Below are 21188 nucleotides of genomic sequence, written 5' to 3'. Positions count from 1 at the left end.
ATTTTCAATTTATATGTAGAGTTCACCTATTAAGACAAATAGAAAAAGTTTCATGCAATAAAAATACTTGTAACTATTTTAGAAATATTTTTAAACTTTGAAACGGGTCAATTTGACCCGCAACATAATAGGAGGGTTAAAGTGTAGCTCTCTGCTCACCTCAACACCAAGGACATAATAACAGCTCTGGAAAAAATTCCTCCAATCCAGGATGATATGAGCCAGAATGTGTGTTTCCTTTCAGGTTCCCAGGAAGTCAAAGCTGGCGATCCACAGGAACCTTCGAGACGACGAAGGTTTTATGATCCGCCACTTTGCAGGAGCCGTCTGCTATGAAACGGTATTTATAGCGTGAATATTTTTTACCAAGAGTTGCTATTTATGTACAAGTTTTCACACCCTTTGAGTTTTCTCACTTTAATGTATATTATTGAGGTTTGGTGAAGGAAAATAAGATGAATAGTGTTGAAGGTCTGAGGATCTTTACCAGCTTTGCTCGTTTTGAGATTTACATTTTTTTGCCGTTTTGTTTTGCTAATTTGTTTGGACTCGATATGATTGGACAGAAATTTAAGCAATTTTTAAGACTTGCTGTAAATTTTTCATCGGATTTAGAAACATCAGATTGTTTTTCATTATAACAAATTTCTTATCACGATAGAAATTCTGATTTACCGTCACAATACATTTTAATTAATGATGTTTAGTTGGTAATTTTACAATTTTGTTCCACGTTTTGTTCAACTACAGAGTCAATAAAAATCAATACAGTTAAAAATGTGATTAAGTTCAGATACAGTTTGATTTTAGAGACATAAATCACACTTTGTGTTATTTACACATTGGTATGTTTTTCAAGAGAAGTATCTGAGTTTGTGGGTCTAAAACATAATTATAAGTATTTTTTATTGTTATCACAATACTATCACAAAATAAAATTTATTTTCCACAGTGGTTCTTAACCTGGGTTCGATCGAACCCCAGGGGTTCGGTGAGTCGGTCTCAGGGGTTCGGCGGAGCCTCTGCTGACCGCTGAGGTAAAGACACACTTGTGTAAAGTCGTGATGACGCCCCGCTTTGCCATCACTTGCTGCAGAGGATCATGTTACATTGCTTAGCCAATCAGAGGATCACGTTACATTGCTTAGCCAATCAGAGGATCACGTTACATTGCTTAGCCAATCAGAGNAGAGGATCACGTTACATTGCTTAGCCAATCAGAGGATCACGTTACATTGCTTAGCCAATCAGAGCTGCGGAGGAGCCCTGATTGAAGGAGCTCCACTCAGCATAGATTTGAACTTGTGTCTTTATTTACTTCAGCAAAGCTCACAGTTTTTACCAAATTCTGTAGCTTTCGGTGAACTTCTAAATCTGCTCCTTAGTCGCATCTTTTCGGGGTTGCTACTGCCTCTAGTGGCGTGGGGGTGGTAACACAACTAATATAATTACATTACTAAAACAGAATAACGCAAAATCTTTTGTGTGTCGGCGGGGGGCGGAGAGGGAGAGGAATAGGAATAGGAAGGGTTCAGTGAATGCGCATATGAAACTGGGGGGTTCGGTACCTCAAAAAAGGTTAAGAATCACTGCTCTAGGATGAATTAGTAGCTTTGAAATTAAAATTTCATGTCTGTATCGTCCACCAACTCATTTAATCTGTTGATTCTTCAACTTTAGACAGTTCTGACAACTGCCATGTTCAAAATTAGACTTTGATTTAATTAATTTAATTTTAATTAAACAAAAAAATAACTCAGATTGGTGCAGAAAAAGGAATGTATGAATCCTTACAGATCCAAAACGCATCAGTTTGAGTCGGTGTGTCAAATCCTGACGTTTGTAGTAGTGAATATTTTGACTTATTGAATATTTCCGTCACATAGAAACCTGCTGGTATGTGCAGGACGATTCCCATTCTTCACTGGGTTTAACGCTCCATCAGTATGTGGAAAACGAAGCCTTCCACTACATAAATGAATGCGCTTGTGTTGACAGACGCGGTTCGTGGAGAAGAATAATGACGCCCTCCACATGTCCTTGGAGAGTTTAGTGTGTGAATCAAAAGACAAATTTGTTCGAGAGCTGTTTGAGAACTCCAGCACCTCCAAGGACTCCAAACAGAAGGCGGGCAAACTCGGCTTCATCAGCGTCGGCAACAAATTCAAGGTCAGTGGCGCAGGTCGCACCTTTCTGCACCAGGCGGCAACTTGGAAAAACTCTGAGGTCACAACTTTCTCTTCTTTTTTTCAAATTAAAGTCAAACATCATTGTATCAGGAATTATCTCATTTTTGCCGGCACAAAAACAAATTAAAGCTTTCGTATTCCAGTGAAACAAAGTAGAAAAGATTATCGTAGATCTGAAAAAACCTCATTTTTTAAATTTTTTTTACTTTTTGTACCAAATGTTTTCTTCTTTGGTGGTTCATAAAATGTTTTCAGTTACAAAGATGAGAGTTTTATCCAGGTTTAGTCTGATTTTGACTAAAACTTTTGTGGCTAATAAAAAGAAACTGTTTAAATGACAAACATGTTCTAATTAAGAAGCTATAACCTGATCAATGATCTTTTTATTTTCAAAAGGGCCACAAATGGCTCCCTAATGGCTCCTGCAGTAGGCAGTATTTTAATCAGACCCTCTGGGTTTTCTCGATTGTTTTGTAATAATTTTGCAATAAACATCACTGAAATTGTGACTGAAATTTTTTTTTCCGTTAAACTCATCCAAAATCTACATATAGAAGAAAAAGGATGAGAAATTTTTTTTATTTAAGCGACTTATAGCTCTCTTTTTTTCACACGGCTGAGGCAGCAGTGGAGTAGAAGTAAAACATACTGCCACCTGCAGGTGGGAGGTAGCATCACGTAAACTCAATGTTTTCATCATTTTTGCAAAAAAAACTCGCAACTATGCATTAGGAAAAAAGCGTGAGCTGTTGATTTTGCGTAAATTTCTGCAATTGCTAAAAACTGGAGGGACTGAAAGAAATAAAGCACAGCTGCTTTAATCTATCTCAAATTATAGAATGAAATTTTATTATTTAGTTTTATATATAAGTGTGTCCAGTTTTTACTTTCTGTCTCTTAATAAATGTCCTGATCTGATTTAAACAGGAAGCATTTCATTTACAGAAATCTGAGTGGTTTTGCTTGAGCAGGAACTTTGCCAAAGTGAAAGTTTGTGAAATCAGAATGTAAAATCCACCCATTTTCACTTTCTCTCTGTTTATTTGCTGCCTCTAATCTCTCTAAGCTTCTTTTCAGACTAGTAGAAAGTGAGCTAACGCTAATCTCCTTTCCTTTCTCCTTCCTGTTTCTCAGTTTCTTGTCCTTAGTTCGGGCGCTCCTCTTAGATTTCCTCCCGTCTCTCCTCTTTCCTCTGAGAAAACCTTCCTTGGTGGATAGATCTGGAAAAAGTCAGCTTGAGGTATAAAAACAGGGAGTTTTAAAGCAACGGAAACTAAAATAAAACAACAGCGGTTCGTTGTTTTATTAGAATAAACCAGCTTTCATTCAAATCAGCTACATATAAATAAACTCTAAGCTGAGCAACACTTATTTGTGTCCAGGTCTTTATTTTCTTTCAGGAAATGTTTGTAATTCTGTCCAGGACTAAAACAATTAATCGGATCAATTATAATAAGTTGATTATTGAAATCAAATTGTTCAAATTCTGTTAAAAAAATATTCCATCTTGCTTATTTCCCCCAAAACGTTTGTGGGATTTTGTAAAAGTAACCCAGGACGTATTGTTGCATCTTGCAAAACAAGAAAAAGTTTTTAGAAGATCTGAAAAAAGCAACTCAAGATCTCACAAAAAAATTAAAAAACTTTAAATGAGAGAAAAAAATTCATGAACATTTGTGAAATCTTCCATAACAACTTAAGATCTTAAAAACGTAACGTGGGATTTTATTAAACTGTTGTGGGATCTCAGAAAAGGATGTACACTGCAAAAACACAAAATCAAATACCAAAAGTATTTTTGGTCTAGTTTTCATTTTAACTACTTTCGTACATTTAAAATAACACAAAATGAATTTAAAAGTAACATTTCAGAAAGAAATAAAGCTTGTTTTAAGTCAATAACTAATTCCACTGGCAGATTATTTCATTTACAGCATAAAAAAGCCAAAAAAAAGAGACTTAACTGTTTTAGGTTAGTTCAAAAATAATTTCTGTTTACTAAATAACAGAATAACCAAAGATATAATTTAGAATTCATTTTTAATTTAGGTAGAATTTGGAAAGTTACATATTTCTCCTCAATACACTGCAAAAAATACCCTCTCCAAAGCAACATTTTTCCTGTTATAAGTGAAATAATCTGCCAGTGGAACAAGTAGCTACTCTTTATTCAATTTTAAGGATTTATTTACTTACAACAAGCTTTTAGATGCTATTTTTCTCGTGCACTAAGTTATTTGCACTAGACCAAACTAGATAAGATTTTGTTTTTGCAGTGTAATAGGATCCCTCAAAGTAACTTTAGTCTTGCTCACTTTTGTGACATCTCTCAAAATTAACTCCGGAGAAATATATATATTTTTTTTCTCCTTGAACAGTTTATTTAACTTTAAAATCATTCCCTCTTGTTTTAAAACTTCTGCCTAAAGTTTTCCTTCTTGCACAAACAGACACAACTAAACCTGCTCCTGGAGAAGCTCCGCAGCACGGTGAGTCCAGAGCTTCTCATTGTCGCGTTAAAAATGAAGCTGGTTGTTATAACTGCATCTTCTCGCAGGGCTCCAGCTTCATTCGCTGCGTGAAACCGAACCTGAAGATGGTCAGCCATCAGTTCGAAGGAGCGCTGATCCTCTCGCAGCTGCAGTGCTCAGGTAGGAGGAGGGAAACGAAGTTTATGACAATAAAACAGCTCAGGAATTTTGCAAACGATAAAATGCACATATAACTTTTTACTTTAAATTAAAAAGCTGTGGAAAGCGTTACAGATTAACTTTTTTGTCAAGTTTGTTATGCCTTGGGATTTTATCCATGAAGGTTTTTAAGTTTCACATCAACAATATAAAGATGTAAAGATACATAAGACTTTTTTATTTCACTTTTTATTTTCTTTTGTTTTGGATTTTACTTCATATCTGCTTTTGTTATGTGGCTTTTCTTCTATTTATGTTGAGAGAAGGAAGAAAAAACTTTATTTGTAAAATGTTTAAATCTGACCTGTGACTCTGTCCAAGTTTTTAATTTGAACCCATTTTGGTCCTAAATTACAATGAATTATGTTTACTCTAGGAAAGTTAAAAATAAAAAAAAATACAAGAATAAAGTTATAATATTACAGCTTTAATCTTGTAATTTTATGATTTTATCCTGGTTTTATTGTGACTTTATTCTTGTATTATTTTGAAATGTTTCTTGTAGTGTTATGATTTTATTTTCATATGAGTTTTTATGATTTTATCCTCATAAATGTATTTATTTTTTATTAGAATGGCCCTCTGTCATAGTAAATAGAAGCCTGTAATTTTATTATTTTGTGATTAAATCTCCTAGAATTGGTCAATCACTGCACTGATGCAACTTTGAAAAAAGAAAAAGGAAAAATCAGTTAATGAAACATAAACTCACAAACAAACATTGCATGAACTGTTGCGCTGCTAAAAATCATGTTTCTATGGATTAATGATGCTGCAGCAAAGCTTCTGTCTGACATACATTTGCCGAATCGATTCATCCTGATAGAAAGATTTAAAGGACGTTCTGCTGAATGCATGCTGGATAAATGAAGGTTTGTTGTGTGTTTGGACCTGTTAGGGATGGTTTCGGTTCTGGACCTGATGCAGGGCGGCTTCCCCTCCAGGGCGCCATTCCACGAACTCTACAACATGTACAAGGCCTACATGCCAGACAAACTCACACGGCTGAATCCTCGACTCTTCTGCAAGGTCAGCTCTTCTGTTTCTGTGTTTGTTTGTCAATTAACTTAAAAAAGTGATTAAAATATATGCTGTAATGACACATCACTGACTGTCAATCTGATCCTTTACAGGCTTTATTCAAAGCTCTGGGACTAAATGAAAAAGACTTCAAGTTTGGACTAACCAAAGTGTTCTTCCGCCCAGGAAAGGTGACGTTTTACTCTTAACGTGTAGCAGAAATTCATCTTCTTTGAGTCAAAGCGTGACGCGTTTCTGTGCCTCAGTTTGCCGAGTTTGACCAGATCATGAAGTCCGATCCAGAGCATCTCGCTGAGCTGCTGAAGAAAGTCAACAAGTGGTTGCTGTGCAGCCTCTGGAAGAAGGTCCAGTGGTGCTGCCTGTCTGTCATCAAACGTAGGTCCAAAAAGCTGCAGAATGAGCAAACAGCTGTGGTGTGAAACGTTGAATTAATGTTCATTAATCCATGTTTGTACTAAAACTGCTTACCTCTTTGTATGAGCAATGATTTACAGTTTACCGCTGATTCAGTTTATTCTCCATAACTACGAACAAAAAACCTTTTTTCTGCTTTTTCATAAAATTATAGGAGAAATGTTGGGCAAAATCAACTTTTTTCAGTTTTGCATCATGTTATAATGTTATTCCCTTTTTTAAAGAGACATAGGCCCAATTCAGTTAGCAGGTTAGCTTAATCACTTTTTTTTCTATGGACTGATTTTGTGCAATACATTTTTTTATCTTTAATTGGGACAGAAAGTTTAAGAAATATCATCAAAATACAAAATATTTTTAAATAACAATACTTTTTTTTTTTTGCAAGGACAAAATCTGTCACCTCAATCCTGCTTTTATTTTATTAAATTTCTGCTATTTTTTCAATAAACACCCAACAAATGTTTATTTTAAAAAGAAAAATCTGCAAAACCTCTAAATTCCTTTCCAACAAACCAAATCCGACCACAACATGTAGCTAATTAAACTTTTACATTATCAAGTTGTGAAAACATCACAATATAAATAAAATTTTAAATCAGAGTAAATTTTTCCTGCTTTAGTTTGGTTTGAATGCTCAGATTTGTTTCAGTTTGATTAAAGCCTGAATGACGAGAAGAAGAAAAAAATCTTTATTTTTGAAGTTAACACAGTAGGATTACTGTACCTTTAAATTGTCTTGGAAGATGACGATGCAATGATTTTAATGATTTTAAGTTTCTGAGTTATAGTGAAGTGTGTGTGACCCAGTCGTTGCAGTTCTGTCAGAATTACAGCAAATACTAGGAAGTTAGTCAGCATGTTTGACCAAAGTCCTTCACTTTAAAGACAATAATATTAAATACTATGCAAAATTATAGGCATCTTTAAATTCTACCAACATTAGAAATGACATCTTTCATGATTCTGGAAACAGAAATCATTTTCTTAGCCAATCTAAAACATTTAGCAGTAATTGAAGGAAGAAATTGTGTCTTTTTTTTAAAATAAAAACAAACTTGGTTCATGTGAAGCTGCTTGTTATGGTAAAGTTGATATTCTGTGTTTTTACTGTAGCATCAAATGCAAAGCAGCCTGTGGCTGTCCGCCATTTTAAATTTACCACTTTTCATTTCTGTCTGAATATTAAAGTGAGCAGCCTCCAGCCTCAACACCACTGAAGAAGCACAGCCTGGTTATTGATGCTCGGCACCAAGCCGCTGGTTTTCACTGTTTCAAACAGAACCGCCCGGGTCCAGCTTGGTTTTAAGCATCAAATGACCAGAATCTGCTGCCAAAGCAGACCTGCAGCCGTGCATTGTTCCGTTTTTCTCACATTTCTGTTTCAGTGGAGTCAGAGCGAAATATCTGGTCAGGTTACATTCTCCTTAAAATCAAAGTAAACAGCTGGTGACACTGAGTATGTTTGTTTCTTTGCAGTGAGGAATAAAATGCATTACAGAGCTGTAGCCTGTATTAAGATTCAGAAGACGGTCCGCATGTGGCTGTGTAGGAAGAAACACAAGCCGAGGTGAGTTTCCTCTTTTCTTTCTGCTTTGTTTGCTTCTAAGGCTGCATTCACACCAACCACGTTCAGTCCGCTTTCATCCAACTGCAGTCCGTTTGCATAGAAACTCTGGTTCGTTTGGGAAAGTGTGGATGCGTAAAAACTCTGGTCCGCCTGCAAACCTCGGTCTCTGTTCGGTTGAAGTGATTCTGGTTCTGTTCGAATGCATGTGTGAACACCAAGCAGACCAGAGACCGCTCCAAAATCAGAAAGTGGACTACAGCGCAGGGCATTCTGGGTAAACACAACCTAAACCAACACGTTAGCCTAGCGCTAGCAGGAGAAGTGGCTCCTGGTGTTTAGCCAAAAACTAAAGAGAAATGCTACAACCGCTAAAATCTGAAGCCACTTTATATTTATTTACATTTCATGAAGAAAGATGTTTTTTTGGAGGTGTTTGTGTCGTTTCCGTCAGTGGCTCTTGGTGCGGCGCCCCCACAGGCGAGGAGGGGAACAGGTTGGTTTGACTCAGATCAGAGAGAGGAAGAACCACAGCAGCTGGAGGTGGAGCAGTTTGGTTTGAACCCAAAACAAAAACGTCTCCTTTATTTACTTTGTTTTTCATAGTAATATGATTTACTCAGTTACATTTACTTGAATAACATTTTGGAAAATAAAAACTTTTAGAAGCATTTTTATACCTTGTACTTTTTACTGTTATAATGACGTAACTGTAAAAGTTGCTGTAGTTCTATTAAATATTAACAGATATTATAAAAGAATCTAAAGAGGAACTGAATTCTCCTTTGATTTGTATATTTCTATTTTAATTGTGTCTGTCTCACATGTGTCAAACTCAAGGCCCGCAGGCCACATGTGGCCCGCCATGTCATTTTATGTGGCCGCCCAGCGTTTTGTAGGCCCATGATTGATTTAAAGTAGGTTTTGATCACGAATTGACTACAAACTAAATCTCCCATAATGCATTCTGATTGTTACCAGACATTACGGCTTCTCGCCACTAGAGAGCAGCAGAGTCACCTCAAGCTGCTTATTGATTTTTCCCAGCGAATAAAACTGAGACATCGACAAGCTAACATCAAAACGTCCAAGAAAAGAAAAATCAATTTACAAGTAAGACTGTGAATGAAGATCTGTGTGAGTTGGTGTCAGGGCTTCAGGTCGTGCTAGACTTTTTTTGTTATCTGTTATCTTGACTGATGATATAAAAAAATAATAATTATTTGATTTTATTTTTCAGCAGTTTTTTAAAGTGATGATTTTATTTTTGTACCATTTTTAATTTTGAACTGTTTATTTTATTTTTGAACCCTTTTTTATTTTGAAGTGTTGATTGTCTGAAGGACAGTATGGGGATTGAACCGACGCCCTCAGCATTACCAGCACGGTGCTCTAACCTGCTAAGCTAACCTACGTTACTAACTGTTGAGTTTCCATGGATTTTAAAAGAACTTACATGATCTTACCACAATGAAGATTTGATAAAACAACATATATAATATTTTATTTTCCAGAAATTTTGTATTTTGAAGTGTTGATTGTATTTCAGAGGTATTTTTTATTTTAATGTGTTGATTTTATTTTTGAACCATTTTTTATTTAGCCAAGGCTCCATAGTACCATTTGTCTCTAATAATGACATCTTCAATACAATTTTTTGATTCCAGGCTTAGTTTATGGACTGTAATGTGAAATTAGGCACAAGTTTAAGTTTGACAGTTTGTTCACCAAGTTCCTGTGCTCTCTGAGAGGATCTGTGGTATAAGTATTTGACATTGTTCCTTTCCCTTTGTTGTTAGTCTCTAACATATTTTGGATCTTCTACCAGGAACAGTGGAAAGAGCATGAGTTTCTGTAGTGTAGTGGTTATCACGTTTGCTTCACACGCAAAAGGTCTCTGGTTCAAAACCAGACAGAAACAGATTTTGCATTTTTATTCATCACAGGTGTTTACTAAAGGTCAACAAGGGCTCTGTGGTGTCATGGTCTGTATTCTGAATACAGGCATCAGAGTACAAACCCCAGTTGAAACTTTCATGCGTTGCATCTCACATCATCAACTTTGGAACCTCAAACTGAAATGAAGCAGAGGAGTTCAGTTCCTGTAGTGTAGTGGTTCTCACGTTTACTTCACATGCAAAAGGTCTCTGGTTTGAAACCAGACAGAAGTGGTTTTTGTAGGTTATGCATCTCTTAGGGTGAGACAACAAGAGCCTTCCTCTTTCGTGATCGCTCATTTGCCAATCGACTTCAATGTAGGCTTCTTTGAAATCGAGGCTACTTTCCTTAAAATGCCACTTGGTGGTTCTGTGGTGTAATGGTTAGCACTCTGGACTCTGAATCCAGCGATCTGAGTTCAAGTCTCAGTAGAACCGTTTGTCTCTGCTCCTGATATCTTCCATATTTTCTTTTTGATTCCAGGCTTAGTTTATGGACTGTAATGTGAAATTAGGCACAAGGATAAGTTTGACAGTTTGTTCACCAAGTTCCTGTGCTCTCTGAGAGGATCTGTGGTATAAGTATTTGACATTGTTCCTTTCCCATCGTTGACGTTAGCCTCTAACATATTTTGGATCTTCTACCAGGAACAGTGGAAAGAGCATGAGTTTCTGTAGTGTAGTGGTTATCACGTTTGCTTTACACGCAAAAGGTCTCTGGTTCGAAACCAGACAGAAACAGATTTTGCATTTTTTATTCATCACAGGTGTTTACTAAAGGTCAACAAGGGCTCTGTGGTGTCATGGTCTGTACCCTGAATACAGGCATCTCAGTGCAAGTCTCAGTAGAAACATCATATGGGCATTGAACCCATGACCTTTGCGTTACTGGCACCACACGCTGACCAGCTGAGCAAACCTGCCATTCAGATTCATGAGTTTTCATCAGTTTGCTAAAAACTTTTACATATCCTAATGTTTTTCAAAATCAACTTGTTTAAATGTATACTTTCCATCAATGTTTTATTTTGAAGTGTTGATTTTATTTTTGAACCATTTTTATTTGTAAGTATTGATTTTATATTTGAACCCTTTTTTTTTAAAGTGTTGATTGTATTTTTGAACCATTATTTATTGTGAAGTGTTGATATTATTTTTTAACCATTTTTAATTTTCAAGTGTTGACTGTATTTCAGAGATATTTCTTAATTTAATGTGTTAATTTTATTTAAGTTACTTCCAGCGGTTTCTAACTCTTCGCAGCGGTGGAGCAGTGGTTGAGCAGCGGACGGCGCATGTTACAGTCTAATTAACTTCTGCATCGTCATTTATTTCCTCAAGACAAACTGCCGGCTCCTCAAATGGATGAACACAACGTTGCATTCTCTTTAGTTTTCTCTGGTCTGTAATGGAGACTTGAATTAAACGCGCCTTTTCAGCCAAAGGTTTTGAATGCGCTTCCTGACCAGACGCTCCAAAGCGTCCGGTCCGTAACTCTTCAACACGCCGTCAGCTCCCGGTCAGAGAAACCCATTTAGTTCAGAGTCCGTGAGATGATATTCAATTGATTTCAGTTGCCTCTGAGACTAAATCTTTGTGTAAAGTCTATAATGACTTCCCATGTGACTTGTTTTTATTATTTTTCTGGTTACCTTTAAACACTGATTTAAATATTGTATTTTTTAAAACGAGCAGTAATTTTACATCCATGGAAACTCAAATGTAATATTTAAAACTTCAATACATAAAATCAGTTATTTATCAATATAAGGTGTTTAATTTATTTTTCACATTGTATTTTTATACATTTATGCTAGGGCTGCCCAAGTCTAGTTTTCCAGAGCTGCCATCTGCAACTGGACCATTGACTCATTATAAGCCTCTACAGAACTGAATGAGGGAAGTCAACCTTTTGTCTGGGTGTGTTTTAGCAGGGATGTACTCCTGATTTATACCGTCATTGTGGCCCGTCGAGGGTGGCCAACATGCTGAAGTGTGAAATTGATCTGATTTTAGTAAATGCTTTGTAGCAGACTTTAAATCATGGAACCTTTTTTGATGTATAAAAAATAAAGTAATCAGCTTTCTGCTCAGTGATCTGGCTAAAACACTATAAATGCTGGTTATTGATGCATTTGAACCATGTAGCAACATGCCCACTGATGCATGGCTGATGTACTGCTAATCAGCTACATTTATTAGCTTAGAGACGTTAATTATATCTGAATGCAAACGGAGTTTAGAATAACTGTTATCATCCAAACAGAAACTGATATAACTGATTCAAACATAAAATACCTGCCGTCCTTCTTTCATTACAGAACATCTATATTAAAATAAATGCTTTTCACAGATAAAAAGGTCATTCTTTTACTCTGTTGATTCAGGATTGAAGGTCTGGTGAAAGTCCAGAAGCTGAAGAAGCACATGGAGCGTTTCAACGAGGTGGTGAACGGACTGAAGGAAGGGAAGCAGGAGATGGCCAAACAAGTCACAGAGCTGGCCAAAGCCGTAGACGCTCTGTTAGCGAAGATCAAGGTAGAAACTCCTCCATCTGGAACTGAGAACCGGCTTTCTGTGTCAATATCCAATGGCGGTAAACTAATATTTTAAAAGTGCACAGGAATAGATTTGTGCTTCAGTTTCATCTTTGATTTTTCTCCAATCTCTGCTGGTTTGTGCTTCTTTTTTCCTGATTCTCTGTTTTTGATTGTTTTGTCCTCAATAATTTGGCTGTTTCTAACATCCTGCATCTGATTGAGAATGTTTCCAATTTTTGACTTTTTAAATTTGAATTTGAATTTGCTTAATAATTGTTCACATAGTGTATTTTAAATGGACCATATTAATTTATTTGAAGTTAATTATCTGAAATTTTAAAAGTCAGACAGCATCAACAATTTTTTTTTTTGTTGATGCTTAGACAATCATGTTATTGATTGATGCATCTGAAGTAAGGCCTTAAAATGTCTGAAATTGATTTACTTTTTTAAGTAAATTGACATTTAATATGTTAATCAAAGGTCTTAAATTTTGTCTTTACATGACTTTTTCATCTCATATATTTCATGTGTTCTTTTCAGTCAGGTAAAGGTTTAAAAGTCAGACATCTTCATGCATTTGTGATTCAGAACAGTTGAGGCTAACGCTAACTAGCTGCTAACATACCCTTGCTAGCTAGCAAATTTTTTCTGCAAATTTATTGCCAGTTAGATGGACAAAATTTATGCATTTAGGTGGAAATATAGGTCTTAATGGTGTTAAAAAGTCTGAAATTGGAGTTGGTGAAACCAGCATAAACCCTGAATTTCTACATTAAACAGTTTGAGTTTTATAAATATATTTATTCATGGAAGACAAAGGTCTTTTTTTTTTCTTTAAGCCTCTCTGACTCATATTTATTTGATTTTATTTTCTGTACATTTGGAGATGTGGATGTAGACGAAGCCCTCATCCTTGTATAACACACCATAACCTTTTTTAAGTGTTTTGTGCCCTTTTCTCATTCTTTCTCTGAGAATCAATGTTTTCAATCACCTGAGGCGGAGAAAAGCTTGTGAAAAAGACTCCAATAATTTAACTTATTGAATTTGTTTTGCTCAGTGATCAATCACAGATGGTTAGGTAAATCCCAGCTCTCCCCATGCAATATGCACCTTTTATTATTGAACCCTTAAGGTGCAGCAAATAATCAGAAACACGATTTTATGCTATTTAAATTTGGTGCTCAAAATTCTCCAGTAGCAATGATGCCATTTTTGTGCGCTGCGGCTTCCTGTATGTAATTACCAAATGTAATTATGGTGTTCATTGGTATCCTGATTGACACTAAGGAGCCACTGACCTGGTTTCTTACTCTCTCTCTCCGCTCCAAACACTTTTTCCATGCTAACTGTTGATTTATTAGCATCCCTGCTGTCAAACACGTGTTACACTGAAGGTTCGGCAATTGCTGTTGGCGTGGCGTGAATAATGCATCAGATGCCAATGGCTGTCGTTCAGCCCTCTATACATCTGTCATCTCACCTCTTCATGACACAGTTAGAGACTCGTCCTAATGAATCCCCACAATGCCTCGCAGATATCTAGAGGAACTGGACATCAAGCCTGCAAAGTGCAACTGACAGACTTGCTGTCACACATGGCCTCATGGGAAACATTGCTAATCAATACCGCTTGTTATGATTGACCTCCGTGGTGTTTAGTCCTACAAATTCAAGATAACAGTGTGATGTCCTGTAATATTTTAGTTTAAAAATAAAAAAAATTCTTGTAGAATGGTTGATATGACTGAAAAATGTATCACATTATAAGCCTTTCATATCAGTCGATATTTACAATTATTGCTAATTTTTTTCTTTGAAATATCTGAAAAACTCCAAACTGATCCATCCATGTTTTAACCACAGTTTTCACTTCACTGTTCATTTTTAAGCAGGCAACCTCAATCTGCTGCTGCGCAAGTTACTCAACAGGTTGTTGCTAGGTAACCAAACAGTGAGTGTGTTGCTAGGTAACCAAACAGTGAGTGTGTTGCTAGGTAACCAAACAGTGAGTCAGTTAGCGGGAGCAGAAAAAGTCAGTTTTTGAGATTGAAAAGTCAAAGATTTGCTTTAAAAAAACTCTGAAATTTTTAGATTAATCTCAGAATTTATTTATTTATTTTACTTTATTTTTTTATTATTATTATTTTTATTTATTTATTTATTTTTTTATTTTTTTTAAACTTACAAAATTTCAGAGTTAGGAAATTTTTGACTTTTGAAAATTTTCTAAGCTTCAGAAGTTGTAATTCTTTGAACTCACTTTGAAGTGAGTTCAAAGTGAGTAATTTTTGAACTCACTTTTTTTCTAGAAGATTTCTAAGTCCTAAACATTTCTGACACAATACGCTGTCAAAACACTCCAAAAATGTGTTTTCCATTGAAGAAAGTATTCTGCAGGAATTTTACAATCAGTGGAAGAGCTAATTATACTTTATTTTTAGTTTTTATGTTTTCTGGCTCTGAAACATTTTGATTTTTAGCCCTCAAGACTGAATTCTTCGGATTTTGGCGTAGGTTTTTCTTTATTTCCTGCTGCTTGTTTTGTAACCGTGACCTTGAATTTGTTCCTGTTTGACCTCCAGGCCACGGTGATGACCTGGAAGCAGATCGACACCGAGTACCAGGCGCTGGTGAAACGCTCCGAGCAGCTGCTCGCCTCCATGCAGAAGAAGAAACGGGAGGAGGAAGAGACGGAGAGACTGAAACACATCGAGGAGGAGATGCAGAAGGAGAGGAAGAGGAGGGAGGAGGAAGAGCAGCGACGTAAACAGGAGGAAGAGGACCGACGGCTGTGAGTGGAAAAGATCCAAATATAACCGATGACATGTTTGTAAATAAATAATAACTAAGTGATGGATTTGATTCTTTTCATTTCAACGTTTTAGAAAAGCAGAGATTGAAGTGAAAAGAAAGCAGGAGGAGGAAGACAGGAAGAAGAGGAAGGAGGAGGAAAAAGTTATTCAGGTTTGAGATGTTTTTTCAACTTTGACTAAAAAGTTTCCATGCAATCCTGACAAAATTAATAAAAAATCAGATTAATTAGTTGTATTAGTCCCCTGCTTCCAGCTTTTTCTTGGCCTCTTCTGCACAGCAGGGAGGATAAAACTAGTGAAGGAAACCTGTGGAGTTTAAATATGACTGTAATTATTACAAAATGTCTGGCATTCAAAGCTGCACCAGCAGTTTTACAGGAGCATGTTTATGTAGCTCAGTGGGCTAAAAACCTTCTGAGAGCCAAAACTGTTGTGCTGAGAAAACTCAAGAGCCACTTTATGTTTTTAAATTAAAGCTGAAAAGATTTATCTCTCTTCAATAACAAGCCAGATAGACAGTATTTTAGTAAATTAGCTTAATTTTTGTAGAAAAATGAATCTGTAAATCAGTCAATCAGGTTTATTTGCAAAGCAAATGTCGAGAAAACATTTATAAAAATCTTAAACATGTTGTATAGAAAACTAATAGTGAACTTTGCATTTTGTCACCAGAACAGATCGAATATGTTGGTTAATTTTCTGTTTATTATGGTTCTAAACAGGCAGGTTTTTAGCCTCGATTTAAAGCATCTCAGTGTTTCAGCTATTTTGCAGTTTTCTGGAAGTTTGTTCTAGATTTTAGGTGCATAGAAGCTGAATGCTTCTTCTCTAAACCATTGCTGATCCAAAATATAAACCAGGTTTTTCACCATTTCTGTGATTAATCTATTTTTAGGCTTTTGTTGAGGTAGATAAGATCGGCTCCCTCACACCCCTCACAAAAATCTCAAAATGAATCTCAAATTCGCTCCATTCTTGAACTGAGGGGCCAAACAAAATCACCCAGAGGGCCTCAAACAGCCCCTGGGCCACAGTTTGAACCCCCCTGATCTAGAGGTGAGGTGTGTTTTGTGGTTTTTGTTTTCAGGCAGAACTGGACGTGCAGTTAGCTCTGGAGCGCGAGGAGCAGGTGCAGCGCGCCGCCATGGTGGAGCAGGAGAGACGCGACCGCGAGTTGGCCATGCGGATCGCTCAGAGCGAGGCCGAGCTCATCAGCGAGGACGGCCAGGGCGACGCGGGCCTGCGCAGGTAGGCTCAGCCGACGCACGGTGCCGCGCGCACGGCGCCCGATCTGAGGCCGATCTGAGCGTGCAGAAGTTACTGACCTCTTCCTGTTGCTGTGTTTCTCCAGCGATGACTTCTTTTCAGGTCTTCCTATCTCTTCATCCTCAACCAGAGTCATGTAAGACACCTGAGCAGGTGGATCTAACGCCAGCCGTAGTCACTCACTTAATCCTAGTCTCTCTTAATCCCTGGAGTAGCACCACATCTCTCAGCTGCCAGATTATAATCCAGCAGTAAAATTACTTCTTTATACTTGTTCCATCAAATTATTGAGGTTAATAATCAACATTATTGATGATTTGATGCTGATTTCTTGTCATTTATAATTATCTATCATATGATTTATGTTTAATTTTAATGAAAGTGAAATCAGAATATAGTTTATGATCACATTGTCTGATTGAACTGGTGGTAAAATCATGTCTTCAGGCTTTTTAGGACTTTCTATTTACTTTGGTCATAAAAGTTAAACTAAACTCAAACTTTAACAACAAAGTTTGAGTTTAGTACATAGTTTTCTATGTATATAAAATATACATAGATTATAAAATATAATCTATAAAATATAGATTATATTTTATGTCTAAAATTGAATTCAAATCAAAAAGTATTTTATTAACCCGATAGAGAAATTAAATGTTGTAATGATGCTGACTCATTTCTGCAGATGCTAAATTAAGATTTAGTTTTTTGCTCATATTACTAATTAAATGCAACCGCAGTCAGACGTCTGTGTGAACGGATTACGACCTCAAAGTGATCCGAATGCGCAGAAGAAGAACGTTGACGTCACGCAGCAGCATCTGTTTACGGAAATAAAAATGGCCGCCGACTGTGCATGGATTTTATAGTTGACTCAGCAAAGAGAGCTGACAGCACCGTCACAAGATCACAAATAAAGCTGATGAAAAGAAACAGCAACGGCCTTTAGTGGAGCATCGACTTCTGCAGAGAAGTCTGGATGTGATGTGATGCAGTTCACTGACAGACTTCTTTCATATTTATCATCTTCAGCCTTTGTTTACATCCTGATTTACCGCTTCTAGCTTCTTCTGGAGCAGAATTATCATGCATGTCTCTTGTCATTTACATGAAAGTCAGGTAAAATACATTCAGACTGCAGATGCTTTGAAAACAGTCGAATCCAATTTAGGTCCATATATAGAAGTGGCACAAATCAGATTTTTATTTCAGGCTGAAAAGATTTGAATGGTTGTTGAAATAATGAAAACCTCATAAAATGACTACCTAATTCTATTAATATTACAACTTTATTGTTGTAATAAGAATAAAATCTTATCCTGGATCTAATGCAGAGTTGACCTGAATTCAAAATCCAAACAAATAAAAGCTTTAAAACGTGTTTTTAAAACACCGTGGGCGTGCTGACATCACTCTGAACTCTGAAAACAATCCCAATCAATGTGAACTAAATCTTCAAAACCCCAAAAATCACTCAGCCGAACTCCAGGGTTAAACACAAAATGCTTTTATGATTCAGCTGATCCTTGACACCTGTGAACAGAGGACAGCGTTTGTGCAGACGGCTCTCGGAGAAGATCTCTCTTCCGCTCGTTCTCTTCAGCCAGGAGTTTTCCCTTTAACCTGCTGCCAGGAGCAAAGAGCTGGCCGTTCCTCCACTTCCACTTCTCCCTGCGACAAAATCAAGGCTTCTTTTCAGATTTACAACCGTTCCACTCAGGCACAAGTCGCAGCCGGAATGACAATGATCCCGAATCCGTTTCATCTTTCCAGTCAGTAAGATTTCTAAAAGATAATCCAATGACTCATAGATTAGCAGCCAGAGACACTATGCTGACTGTAATTAGCAGAGGCAAATCCCTTCATTCCTATTATGGAGTTAGCTGGTTCCACTCAGCAGGGGGGCTGCAGACACGAGATCAGAACCTAGCAATCTGTTGAGATGCTGAAATTACATCTGGTGCTATTAATCTGATTTATATAAAAGCACTGCGTCTTTCCCCTCGCTTTTCTTTTTTCTCTGTTCCGCAGAATAGAGACACAAAACAAGAATAGGAGAGAAACGGCCTTTACTGTCCAATTCAGGAGTAACAGGAGCGTCAGGTGTGAAGGTTCACACAAAGACAAAAAGCTTTTAGTGTTAAAAAAACGAATATAAAGAATAACAACGATAATAGTAATATATTTAAAATTCAAAAGGATGTGCAACAGAGTCGGATGTTTACTGAACTATTTATTATACAAGCCATCAGTCCAGAAAAAAACAGCTGAAATGTTATTTAAAATAAAGTAAGAACAGAGTGGATTGTTCAGACGCCAGCATGCATGTTAAAGGGGCAGTGTTGAGAAAAATAAACATTTTTGACCTTTGCCTCGTGTTATAATATTATTCCCTCATCAGAAACAAACCTGGAATTTCGCTTTGATTCTTCCAAGCATGTTTGAGAAATCCGTTAATCTCCATGGCAACCAGTCAGCTGTGCATAAGGCCTGGGTGGACCTAGCCCCGCCTTCGAGACGCAGCTCTGCCTCTGAGCTGCAGTTTCCAAACTACTGAGCTTCTGCCTCACAGAGTAGCCACTCTGCCCCTTCAGACTAGCCAGCAGCAATTAGCAAACACTTGGTGGAACATTTCCTCCTCTGGGCTCGTTATAGGAGCCACTCCTCCGTGAAAAACTGATTAAAATGTTGTTAAAGGATCAATAAAGGAGCCATGTGGTAATCACTTCCTGAAGGCGGAGTTTCAGAAAGAGCAGGAGTTTTTTTTAAAGAGACAGTGACCCAATTTTGAAGTCAAATTTATTTTAAATCATAATTGATATATGACTATTATGTACTACTTTAACCACACTGAATTCTTTTTTTAATCAATCACCTTAGTGAAATGCAAAACATTAGCTTTTTCTCTACTAATCTCACCTTTCCCAACTTCCCTGCCTGCACCTACAGGTTCTGTTTCACCTTTCTCACACACCTCCGTCTGTTCCTAACCACAGGGGCGCTCAGGTGCAGGCGACCAAAGCTGCTGCCGGCGTGAAAAAGTACGATCTCAGCAAGTGGAAGTATGCTGAGCTGAGAGACGTCATCAACACGTCCTGTGGTGAGAATCCTGTTCAGCTCAAACCTCCATTACCAGCAGATTTAGGTGTTGAGAGCTGCTGATGAAATTTATATTTTCCCTCCTTCAGTCCCAACCTGCTTGCAGCTTTCAGGCACCATGTTAAATAATTCAGCACCAGCTCGTATTTGGCGCTTAATGATAACCAAATTCATTCGGCGCCATCTTTCTACATCTGTTTGATAGTTTGTTTTCTTTTTAGTTGCCAAAGTGTCTGTTGAGCGTCTTCGACTCCAGCTGTGAACACCATGTCTTGCCTAAAAAGACATCAAAAGAGCAAAGTTGAGGATTTTCCTGCATCTGCTGCTCATTTCTGTGTCTTCGTGACGAGGAGAGGAAATTGTTCCTTAGTTAAAAGATTGTTAATGTTTCCTTTTCAGTCTGAGGCAACATGAAAAGCTGACAACCTTTGGCTGATTCACACATTGATGCTAAACTCTCATCAGGGCTCGACTTTCCAAGGACATCTGGATAATTATCCACAGTGATGTTTCACAAGTGCCTCATTAGAAACGTGGCAGATTCTCATCATTACCTTGTTTATTAATTCATTTCAATACATTGATCATTTGTCCTCAGAATCTAAGTGAAATCCTGTCATTACCTACAGAAGTATTCATACCAGCAGAACCTTTTCACAAACTTTAACATAATCCCATCTAAATTTTTACAAGTGCATTTTTTTAAACCGGTAAAAATATGAAGAGTATTGATTAATTTTAGCTGTGAACGTTTGAAGGTTTAATGTTAATGAATAATGACAATATTGATCTGGTGATGGTTTTATGAGTCACATTATTAACAAGTAAATCTACAATAAATCAGAAGAATTTGAAATAATGAGTTAATGCAACATTTTGTTTCCCTTTTGGGTCCATCCATCCATTTTCTTGCACCCTTGTCCCTCAGTGGGGTCGGGAGGGTTGCTGGTTCCTCTCCAGCTGGCGTGCCGGACGAGAGGCAGGGTCACCTGGACAGGTCGCCAGTCTGTTGCAGGGCAACACAGAGACACACAACCATGCACACACACACTCACACCTAGGGCAATTTAAACAGACCAATTAACCTGACAGTCATGTTTTTGGACTGTGGGAGGAAACCAGAGTACCTGGAGAAAACCCACCATGCACAGGGAGAACATGCAAACTCCATGCAGAAAGACTGGGGCTGGGAATCGAACCCAGAACCTTCTTGCTGCAAGGCAACAGCTCTACCAACTGCGCCACTGTGCAGCCCCCCTTTTGGGTCAATAAAGTATATTTTAGTTTTAAATACGTTTGTATATGACACCAATTCCTAAATTAAACATTTTCGTGATGATAAGGTAGTGCAAGCAAATAAGTTTGTTTTCTTCCCTTTCTGTATTGAAGGGGAAATCCCACAGCATGACGCTGCCACCACCATGTTTCATTAAGTGTGTTTCCCACGCAGGTTAAAACTTTAATTTTTTAGTAAATGTTTAGTAAATGTTTTATGAATTTCCATATTTTTAAACAATAAAAGGCCAGTTAGGTTTGTGTTTGTAACATGACCAACTATGTTAAAGAAATGTGAATATTTTACACTTTGACTCATTCTGCAGGCAGATAACTTTGGCATATTTTGGG

The 21188-nt window shown here is 37.2% G+C and overlaps 1 protein-coding gene and 3 non-coding genes across 4 annotated transcripts in view; all 4 read left to right on the top strand.

The window, feature by feature from the left end:
* LOC103458802 (unconventional myosin-VI-like) overlaps positions 1-21188 on the top strand; it is a 50348-nt gene that overhangs the window by 24852 nt on the left and 4308 nt on the right. The window contains exons 17-30 of the mRNA XM_008399861.2: positions 245-340; positions 1999-2169; positions 4640-4678; positions 4747-4840; positions 5778-5908; positions 6013-6090; positions 6166-6295; positions 7814-7904; positions 12226-12376; positions 14967-15175; positions 15270-15348; positions 16285-16445; positions 16549-16599; positions 19460-19563. Of these exons, the coding sequence (XP_008398083.1) occupies positions 245-340; positions 1999-2169; positions 4640-4678; positions 4747-4840; positions 5778-5908; positions 6013-6090; positions 6166-6295; positions 7814-7904; positions 12226-12376; positions 14967-15175; positions 15270-15348; positions 16285-16445; positions 16549-16599; positions 19460-19563 (1585 nt within the window). The remainder of the gene's footprint in view (positions 1-244; positions 341-1998; positions 2170-4639; positions 4679-4746; positions 4841-5777; positions 5909-6012; positions 6091-6165; positions 6296-7813; positions 7905-12225; positions 12377-14966; positions 15176-15269; positions 15349-16284; positions 16446-16548; positions 16600-19459; positions 19564-21188) is intronic.
* Positions 9750-9822, top strand: trnav-cac (transfer RNA valine (anticodon CAC)). The gene has a single exon. It is a non-coding gene; the product is annotated as a tRNA-Val (tRNA).
* Positions 10205-10276, top strand: trnaq-cug (transfer RNA glutamine (anticodon CUG)). Its single transcript has one exon. It is a non-coding gene; the product is annotated as a tRNA-Gln (tRNA).
* Positions 10507-10579, top strand: trnav-uac (transfer RNA valine (anticodon UAC)). Its single transcript has one exon. It is a non-coding gene; the product is annotated as a tRNA-Val (tRNA).

Source organism: Poecilia reticulata, linkage group LG22, assembly GCF_000633615.1.
Source record: "Poecilia reticulata strain Guanapo linkage group LG22, Guppy_female_1.0+MT, whole genome shotgun sequence".
NCBI lineage: Eukaryota > Metazoa > Chordata > Actinopteri > Cyprinodontiformes > Poeciliidae > Poecilia > Poecilia reticulata.
The sequence above is the reverse complement of the archived record's forward strand: the minus strand, read 5'-3'. Positions and strand labels throughout refer to the sequence as shown.